Raw genomic sequence first — 10224 nt, 5'->3', positions numbered from 1 at the left:
AAAAAAAAAAAAAAAAAAAAAAGAATTTGCCAAAGCTGGACGGCATTCCCATTTACCTCCCGGGGAACTCCCCTCCTAAAACCTACCAGAGAGCCCAAAACAGTATTTAGAGTTTTAAGATTTCTTCTCCACCTGATAGAAATCACTATTAAGTCATTACAAGGAAGAAAGATTCAACTTTACAGAGGGAACAGAGGTCTCCTGGCTGTTGGCAAAATTTTTCACATGGCAATACAGCAATGGGACAAACATGCCAAAATTAAAAATGGCAGTGACAAGCTGGGCACAGTGGTATGTGCCTGTAGTCCCAGCTACTTGGGAGGCTGAGGTAGGAAGACCACCTGAGCTCAAGAGTTCATGGTCAGTGTGGGCAACATAGTGAAACCCTGTCTCTAAAAACAGAAAAAGAATACATATACTATGTTTAAAAAATGACAGTGACAACAAAGGGGGCGGCTCCAACCACTAGTGGCCAAGGTGAGCAGCACACAGATACAAAAAAATAAATTATGAATTTTAATAAACATCACATGCTGCTTAACAACCGTTGTGAAATAAACTCATTCCTGCTTAAAGACTCAATTTCTCCTTCATGCCAGACAAATGGTAACTTGTTAAAGCAATTTAAACAGATACCGATAAAGGAAGCTTTTGATTAAGGTCATGAATCTGGGCTGACAGGAAAGCGATGGTGTTTCAGGGCAAATAGCCTATTTAGGAAAGAATTAAACCTCGTGGAGAGGAAGGCGCCTTTAATGTGATACTGGTGAAGGAGCCCGGCAACTTCCAAAGGAACTCACTGCAGCAGGGCCAGGAGCCCACACCAGATGCACAGCTAAGGAGAGAAGGAGTTTTCTTAGGGTCTATACCATAGTTTCCCTGTGAAAAACCACCAAAAAGAACAAAATGACCTCATCTGCCTCTCCTTCCTTCAAAAAGTTATTTGACAGCAAATGTGCAAGAATGTATTTACACTTGAAAATGCCTTCAAACTCCTTTGAAAATACTCAAAAGATCACATGATGCAACAGTGGCCCTGACAACAACATCCCTTTTCCTCTTTACTCTGGCCAGATGTCAGTCTTTGACCTGGCAATGTAGCTGCCATGTGAATAATGTAAAATAAACACACTGATTAAACTAAATAGATCTAATAATGAGTCATCACACTGATTTAGCAGACACAGACAGAAATAGTAACTACTATTTTGTTTTTCTAATTGTCCTCCCTAAAGAGTATTTTTCAATCATCTACTTGAACATTATGTTCAGGTAGAAGTGACTGCAGTAAATAGGAACACCCCTGCTTTAATAGAATGATTTGAATATGAAAGCTGCATACACATTTCAGGGGATATGTAGACAGCAAATCACCAGGGTATACTGTCCAGGGGACACCTAAGAGAATTTGATACAGAACACAGATGATATAAATGCTAAGTACTTAATAAAATGATCTTCTGCAGACTGGAGGAGACTGGCAAAATGAAAACTGTGATGCAAGTTAAGCTTCTTGGAAAAGATAGTATTGTTGCCTTTTATCAGTTCTATTCAGTAACTATTTACTGAGCTTTTGCTCCAGGCTAGGCATGGTGGGAAAAAAGGCACAGGGAGCAGTTCTGCTGATAAAGATACTGCCCTCAGTTTCTGTGTCAATGCAGAGCTGCCCCTTCCTAAAATAAATTAACCTAGGGAAATCTATAAATGTTGGTTTGCCTCTGCCTCCCATCTTATTTTCTGCAAATGAAAGGACCAAGTGGCACATATAAGGAACTGGACACCCCTGGATTTCCATTTTTTTTCTTTTTGAAACAAGATCTTGCTCTGATGCCCAGGCTGGAGTGTAGTGGCACAATCTTGGCTCAGTGCAACCTCTACCTCTTGGGTTCAAGTATCCCTTCCACCTCAGCCTCCCGAGTAGCTGGCTCTACAGGTGCATGCCACCATGCCCAGCTAATATCTGCATTTTTTGTAGAGATGGGTTTTCACCATGTTCCCCAGGCTGGTCTCAAACTCCTGGGCTCAAGCAATCCACCCACCTCGACCCCCGAAAGTATTAGAATTACAGGCATGCGCCATCATGTCCAGCCTGGATTTCCATTCTACACACACAACAGCAATAGTCAAGCCTGACTGAGTCATATAGTACCACTTCCAGAGAAGGAGGAAGAGTCATCTCAATTCAGTCACAAAAGTTTGAAGTTCAAATCAGAATGGTTTCCTTGAAGGATCCTTACCCTTAAACACTTACCTTCTTTTACCTGGGAGTTGTCCTTTCCTTACTTCAAAGAGATGTTATTTGAGAGCAAATGTCCCCCAAGATCCACTTAGAACCAGGTATCACTTGTTCCCCAGACATGCTCTTTTTCCCTTACAGGCCATTTCTCCCAATACCCCTATCCAAGGAGATTCTATCTTCACCAAGTTGCTCAAATTCCAGGTGAGAGGTAAAATTCCCTTTCCTCAAGAATCTCCAGAACCATTGCGTCCAATAAGTTCTTGCCTTCCTACTCAGGAACTTCAATTCCTACCTACCCTGGAATCTACTGTGACTTTAAAGCAGAGGTGTCCAATCTTTTGGCTTCCCTGGGCCACATTGGAAGAAGAATTGTCTTGGGCCACACATAAAATACACTAACAGCAGTTGATGAGCTTAAAAATAAATAAATAAATAAATAAATAAATAAATAAAATCCCCAAAAAATATCATAATGTAAAGTTTACAAATTTGTGTTGGGTCCCACTCAAAGCCATTCGGGGCCACATCAGCCCACGGGTCGCAGGTTGGACAAGCTTGCTTTAAAGGTGTGAATACCTCCACACATAAAGTTGCAAGTGAGTCTCTTATCCAGCCTGGACTACAGCCACACCAGTGCTCCACTCACTGTACCACCTGTCAAGCTTCTTCTCTCTGGACCAGCTTCTCAGTAGCAGCTGATGAGTAACTGCCCTTCAATAAGCTTATCACTTGTGAATAAACTGTATTTCCTACTACCTTCGAAGGGTGCTTCACACCTTTTCAGTCACCAATCTGTTACGAAATTTCATTCCAGTTTCCCAGTGATCCAACAGAGGATCCAATATGCAAGCCTGCTGGTGTGCTGGGTTGAATATGGTATCCTCCCCAAAGCCTGTAAACGTGACCTAATTTAGAAATAGGATCTTTCCAGATTACATCAAATGCAATACTAGATTACAGTGGGCCCTATCCAATGACTGATGTCCTTATAAGAAGAGGGAAATTTGGATACAGACACACACAGAGGAAAGATAGAGGCAGAGATTGGAGTTATGCTACCACAAGCCAAGGAACACCAAGGAATGCCAGCAGCCAGCAGAAGCTAGAAGTGGTAAGGAAGGTCTTCCCAAGAGCCTCTGAGGGAACATGGCCCCACCAATACTTTGATTTTGGACTATTAGCCTCCAGAACTGTGAGAGAATAAATGTCTGTTGTTTTAGGTCACCCAGTTTGTAGTAATTCGTTACAGCAACCCTAGGAAACTAATACAGCTGGCAAGTCAAGGTAAACGCAAATTTACCTTGAGGTATTTGAGGCAAGCTCCCAGAAATTTTATCATTTTTCAGAAAGCATCTATGGAAACTGTGAAGAACCCTAAAAGGCAGGCAAAGCGAAATGCTAGTTTCAACCAGATTAGTGAAATCCTTCGATGCTTAATGCAAACAGTGAACACAGCAATGCTCCAGTACAGTTGGATGTTTCTGACCACGACTGCTCAAGGAATTGAGAAAACAGTATGCATGCAAAAAAGTGAAAATTAGCTCGATGGCTGCAGCAAGAGGCCCTCCCTTACAAAAGAGCCCCAGGATCATTAACAGCTATTCAGGGCACAGAGCACTCAATGCTCACCACTACTTCTTCTAACTGGTTTAAGGCAGCAAGAGTGCCACCTACTGAAGGACAACCAACAGAAAGCAACTTCTGGAAAAATTACCATTTTTTATTTAAAACAAGTTTCCCCACTCTTAGTAGGAGAATGGCGGAAGGGAAAAGAGTCTATAGCCAACATCTCTCTGTAGAGTATTCTTAATTTTCCTCAAGGGACCAAGGGGCAAAGGACTATAGTCTGCTCCAACCAGACACTGTGTGTTCAAATAACCAGATGGCCAGTGGCCTCAGACCACACAAGCACACGTACCTTTTGCTCCATGACTGACAGAGGAGGGAGGTTCATCGTCGGAAGTGGAGCTGAGGCTCAGGGCAAGCTCTGCAACTCTTTTTTTCTGTTTCTTGATGGGGGCAGTGCATTCTGGGTCAGTTCTCCTCTTCATCATTAACTGTAACCATAAATCCAGAGAGTCAGCTGCCCCTGGGTCAGAGCCACTGGGATCAGAGCAGGGATTCCAAAGTGTAAATCATCAATGGGATGAGATTTGGCAACTCTACACATCTTCCAGTGCCAGCACTTGAATAGCCTCTTCCTCAGAATGAGGTCTAGGAAGGATGCTGGTCAGGTGCTGGTTTTCAATAATAGCTGTTTTACTGGAAAATGTGGTGCTCACAGACTGAGACAGCTCTGGGGCCACTGGTGTCACATAACAGAAAGTCATGGATCAACTCCACAAGCCACTGGGGGAAAAGGCTTGGTACTTGTAGTTATTCTATACTTTTGATGCAATATTGGCCATGCATGACAATGTACACTGAAAATGAACTATAAAACCTAATAAATATTAACCAATATTTCCAAGGTGAAGGGACCATCCCAGAATGACTGTTTCATCAGCATTATTTTACCAGAACAATTAAGAAATTACATATCATAAAAATACTCGTTTTAGTTTACTTCATAACATTTGAAAACATCAAAGAATTGGGAAAGTTTTTAAGCAGAGTAAGGAACGGAAGCAGTGAATGGCTTAAGACTGAGGAAACACAAGAGTGGGAAAGTTATTGGGACTGGAGGTAGTTATCCCATAGAACTGAGTTACAAAAACAACAATTTTAAGGACAGAAATCCACCTCCACAAAAAAGGATGGAAACCGGTTGGGAGTGGTGGCTCACCCCTACAATCCCAGCACTTTGGGAGAAGAGGTGGGCTGATCACCTGAGGTAAGGAGTTCAAGACTAGCCTGGCCAACATGGTGAAATCCCATCTCTACCAAAAAAACACAAAAATTAGCCAGGTGGTGGCACATGCCTGTAGTCCCAGCTACTCAGGAGAACGGCTTGAATGGCTGAGGCGGAGGTTGCAGCAAGCCGAGATCATGCCACTGCACTCCAGCCTGGGCGACAGAGCAAGACTCTGTCTCAAAAAAAGAAGAAAGAAAGAAAGGAAACAGGCACCATGCCACCATCAATCATCCATCCTCATGGTTAGGTACATGAGAGGTAAGCACAAGAAAAAAGAGATGGAATGAAGTGATTATGAAACCCTGAAATCTTAAGCAATGATCAAGTTAAAGAGCAAGCAAGAGTAGTGAATACACTGTGGCTTACACACAAATGATTGGCTGTAGAGAACTCAGAAAAGAGGACTCGATACAGGGTGGGCAACCAGCTGGGAAACAATCCATAGGGAAGGCGAGGTGCAGCAAGAAACTATTGAAACCCAAAAATGTCACTGATCCCCCCAACCTCATAAAACCCTGGATTACATGTTTCAGTTCTCTCCATCTCAAGGAAGAGCCAATTAATCCAATGCACAATCGCCACCTTCCTGAGAAAGCAGCCTCTTACTAGACACAGGCAGGGGGTGTCCCAGGGAAGAACCGGAGACACTGAGCAAACAGAAAGCGAGGCCAAGCTAAGCCACATTTCACTTTAAGCCGGTAGTCTTAAATACCCGCAAAAGGCCCCCAGGGTGAGCTAAAGGAAGGCTCATCACAGAACTTGCTTCTAGCCATTGCAAGCACCAAAAGCTTTTAATTCTTAAGTAACTCGGGGGGGGAGACTTGGAAGTACAGCAAACTCAAAGCGGATTGTGTTGCATAGTTGTGTGAAAGGCAGGAGAGGCGGATGCTCCTCCTCAAATCACATCACCTTAGATTTGGGCCTTCCAAATCATCTCATCAAACCCTATCATCTTCCACTGGAAAAGACTGCAGCCGCAGAGGGGAAGGCCACACAGCTAACCAGTGCCAAGCTCAAGTGACCCACACAAGCCAGAAGAATGCTCTGGCAGGGAACTTCTAAGCGGAAGGCAAGTGGCCTGGTTCTACCTGCTGCTTCCGCACAGAAGGGGTTCAAATCCCCTCTGCAGTCTTCTCTCCCTGGGCCTCGGTTTGGCACTGCCACCCCTAATCACAGAGAGGAGAGATAAGCTCCCATGTCCCCCGGCCAGTCCCTTCATTTGAAGATAACGTGAGCATGTGAATGTGTGCGCGGAGACGTGTGTCAGCGGCAGCTCGGGCTCCAGGGAGCCGGCGTTGGGGGTGGGAGGAGGAGGGAAGACATAAGGGGCCAGAAGGCGAGGAGAGTCACGACCGCGGGTGGGGGGCCCAGGCGGCGGTGGAGGGGAGAAGGATGCTGAGCCCGCGCGCCCGCCCGCTCGCTCCCCCCGGGCCGCGCGTCGGCACTCACGCTGAGGGGAAAGAGCGAGCTGCCGGGGAGCGGAGGGGGGTGGTCAGGCCGACACTGTCGCCGCCGCTGCCAGAGCCGCCGCCTCCTCCCTCAGTTTCGTTTCCCCACAAGCCAGCCCAGGTCCGCCAGCCGCGCCGTCGCGCTCGGGTCCAGTACTGCGGGCAGCGCAGCCTGATGACGTCACGGACAGCGCCGCGCCCCGCTCCTCCCCCGGCCGGGTCCTGGCCCCCGGAAAGGCCGCTGGGGTTCTGGCCCGCTCCGCCCTTTAGCCTGGGAGGTCCAGGGGCGCCTGCGCGGAAAAGTCGCCGGGAAAAGGCTGCAAAAGCAAAAGTCAGTGAGTAGCACGTCCTCCGGCTCTGAGGAAGAGAAACCAATACAAAAATTGTAAGTGCTAGGTGCCCTCACACGACCTCGTCTTACTTAATCTTATCATTACCTTCATTTTACAGACTAAGAACAAGTTCCGAGAGGCAGATGGTAACCTGGTTGAGGGCAAGAACCCAGTGTTCTTATTCCCTGCTGTATCCCCAACATCCAGCCTATGGGACATCTCAACAGATTTTGAACTAAGGACGGGAGGAAAGAAGGAATGCCGCCCATAGCATCTTACCATATGGACACAGATGGCTCTCCATCCCAAACCTCTCTTCTGATTTTCAGGCCATTATGGCCAAACGTCTGTTGGACATCCTCACTCAGTCACCTCAAACCCCATGAATTCAAATTTCACCTTATGTTCTCCTATCAGCTCACTTTTTTCCTGGGGAAGGGCGCTGCCATCCATCCTGTTGAGCCAGCTAGAAATCTGAGGAGTCTCCCTCTTCTTCATACGCCAAAGCTTCTCATACACTTAATTGAGTTTACCTCCTAATTGTCTTTCAAATCCATCCATTCACCCCCATCCCCATTGCCACAATTCATGCACTCACCCCGACTCAGCAGAATTTCTCCAGTAATCTCCAAACCCCTGTGACTCTCCAGTTGTGATCCCTCTAATGCGTTCTTCACAAAACCAAAGTGATTTTTTAAATTTTCAACATCTATGAAAAGGGAATTAAAATTAATTAAACCTGATCCTGTCACAACCCATCAATGATTAAAATCCATCAATGATGTCCTATTGCTCTTAGAATAAAGCTAATGTCTTTAAAATGGCCTCCGATACCCTCCAGCATGACGCCTTCTTCAGGTATGCCTTGTACTGCTATCCCTTAGTTCTCCCCATGCTGACTCCTGAATTTATCAAACATGCCATGTCTCGGCCAGGCGCGGTGGCTCACGCCTGTAATCCCAGCACGCTGGGAGGCTGAGGCGGACGAATCACCTGAGGTCAGGAGTTCGAGAACCAGCCCGGCCAACATGATGAAACCCCGTCTCTACTGAAGATACAAAAAAAGTAACTGGGCGTGGTGGTGCGCGCCTGTAGTCTCAGTTACTCAGTAGGCTGAGTCAGGAGACTCGCTTGAACCTGGGAAGCGGAGGTTGCAGTGAGCAGAGATTGCACTACTGCACTCCAGCCTGGGCAACAGGGCGAGGCTCCATCTCAAAAACAGAACAGAACAAAACAAAACATGCCATGTCTCTTAAGAGTTCAGCCCCCTGCCTGGATCATGCTTCTCCTCTTTGCTGGGCTAATGTCCATTTATCCCTCAGGACTCACTTTAGTGTCCTTATCTCGAAATATTTCCTGATGTCACAAGTCTAGGTTGGGAGCCCCACCTGTGAGCTCCTAAAGCATTCTGTCCCTCCACTATCAAAGCACTTACCACAGTGTTGTATAATGGCCTGCGGACTCATCTGCCTCCCCGACGCAGCTGCAAACTCTGTGCAGGAAAGATTGTCTGTCTGTATTAAATTCACAAGATTTAAGAGGCTGGTGGTCAGTGCTCAATAGATATTTACTGAATCTGTGGAAGTGTGGAATATGAATGAAGGTTGAGTAATATGTTCAAGGTTACAGAGCTAGGAAGCAGCAAACAGGTATTTACCTAGTTCTCTATGTTCTAAAGCTTAGTGTACTTCCTTCCACCTCACTAAGGCTTCTTAATATGCTCTGCAACATGAACACTTTTGGTAATCTTGTGGAGCTTATGGACCTGTTCTCAGAATAATTTGAAGGGTATAAAATAAGGTATAGGAAATGAGTTATATTGAAAAAGTTAACATATTTAGCAAATTTAATGATTTAATTTTATGTAAAGCATTAAATAATGAGAGCCATGCATAAGAATTAGTCAAGTTAAAGTTAAATTTATTTTTTAACGATATATATGAGATATACCAACATGAATAGTGCTGGAAAAACCAGTAAATATATAGAGAACATGAACTTGATTCTTTTTTTTTTTTTTTTTTTTTGCAGACGAGTCTTGCTCTGTCGCCCAGGCTGGAAGTGCAGTGGCGCGATCTCGCGCTCACTGCAATCTCTGCCCTCCCAGGTTCACACCATTCTCTTGCCTCGCCTCTGGAGTAGCTGGGACTACAGAGCGCCCGCCACCAACGCCCAGCTAATTTTTTTTTGTATTTTTAGTAGAGATGGGCCGTTTCACCGGTGTTAGCCAAGATGGTCACAATCTCCTGACTTGTGATCCGCCTGCCCTCAGCCTTCGCCAAAGTGCTGGATACAGCATGGAGCCACTGCTCCAGGCCCACTTTGATTCTTACTTTATGCCAAATGCAAATTAAGTTAAGATAGATCATAGACCTAAACATAAAATCTAAAATGATAAAGCATAAAATTATAAACATAAAATCTAAACATAAAAGGATAAACATAAAATCTAAAATGATAAAACTTATAACAGAAAACATAGGAAAATATTTTTGCAGACTTCGGGTAGACCCAGGGAACATTAATCAGAAAGAAGAATAATGATAAAATGGAGTCCATCAAAATAAAAGGCTTCTACTCAACAAAAGACACCATTAAGACATTGAATAATCAAACCACAGAATGAGAGGAAAACATTCACAATACATAAATCTGACAAATGACTTATCTGTAATATATATATATGCACATATATATGTGCATATGTATATATATAAAATACCCAAGAATAAAAAGAAAAACAGAAATTTTCAATTCTTGTCAAAATGGAAACAGCACATTTCATTCTATTTCTCCCACTGAATGTAATTTAAAACCTTAGAATGCATGGAACAACTATCTGAGGATTCTGAAAAGTAAATGGTAAAGCATAAAGTAAATGGCTGGAATATGGAGAAAGGAAACCAGAAAAGTCAAAGAACTGTCAAATCAAGAGCGAGTTTCTCAATTTTTCTCCCCTTCATTTTCTCCCAGCTTGTACTCAAAGGCAACCTAAAATGCACATATTTTACACAACAATGTGAATATAGTTAACACTGCTGAACTGTACACTGTTAAATTACATTTGGCTTAAATGTGCCTCCACACATAATGTAATCTAACAGTATGTAGACAAACTGTAACTTAACTTGAGAGTATATTCTTTTTTTTTTTTTTTGAGGCGGAGTCTTGATCTGTGGTTCATGCCGGAGTGCAGTGGCACAATCTCAGCTCACTGCAACCTCCACCTCCTGGGTTCAAGTGATTCTCCTGCCTCAGCCTCCTGAGTAGCTGGGACTACAGGCACATGCCACCACGGCCAGCTAATTTATGTATTTTTAGTAGAGACGGGGGTTTCACCATATTGACCAG

The 10224-nt window shown here is 44.4% G+C and overlaps 2 protein-coding genes across 3 annotated transcripts in view; one reads left to right on the top strand and one right to left on the bottom strand.

The window, feature by feature from the left end:
* The window catches only part of CMTR1 (cap methyltransferase 1), a 50273-nt gene extending 43427 nt beyond the window's left edge, over positions 1-6846 (bottom strand). For both annotated transcript variants that reach the window (XR_001885106.1, XM_017870143.1), the window contains exons 1-2: positions 6543-6846; positions 4158-4296 (exon numbers count right to left, since the gene is read on the bottom strand). Coding sequence is in view for 1 of the 2 variants with exons in the window: in XM_017870143.1 (XP_017725632.1) it covers positions 4158-4293 (136 nt within the window). In the remaining variant the exon portion in view is untranslated. The remainder of the gene's footprint in view (positions 1-4157; positions 4297-6542) is intronic.
* On the top strand, positions 6545-7681 carry LOC108528354 (uncharacterized). Its single transcript, XM_017870146.1, has 2 exons — positions 6545-6872; positions 6992-7681. The coding sequence occupies exons 1-2, from the start codon at positions 6717-6719 to the stop codon at positions 7142-7144; spliced, it is 309 nt and encodes a 102-aa protein (XP_017725635.1). The 5' UTR covers positions 6545-6716; the 3' UTR covers positions 7145-7681.
* The last annotated feature ends 2543 nt before the right edge of the window (positions 7682-10224 follow it).

The sequence above is a fragment of the Rhinopithecus bieti genome, unplaced genomic scaffold (genome assembly GCF_001698545.2).
Source record: "Rhinopithecus bieti isolate Rb0 unplaced genomic scaffold, ASM169854v2 scaffold_4553, whole genome shotgun sequence".
Classification (NCBI taxonomy): Eukaryota; Metazoa; Chordata; class Mammalia; order Primates; family Cercopithecidae; genus Rhinopithecus; species Rhinopithecus bieti.
The sequence above is the reverse complement of the archived record's forward strand: the minus strand, read 5'-3'. Positions and strand labels throughout refer to the sequence as shown.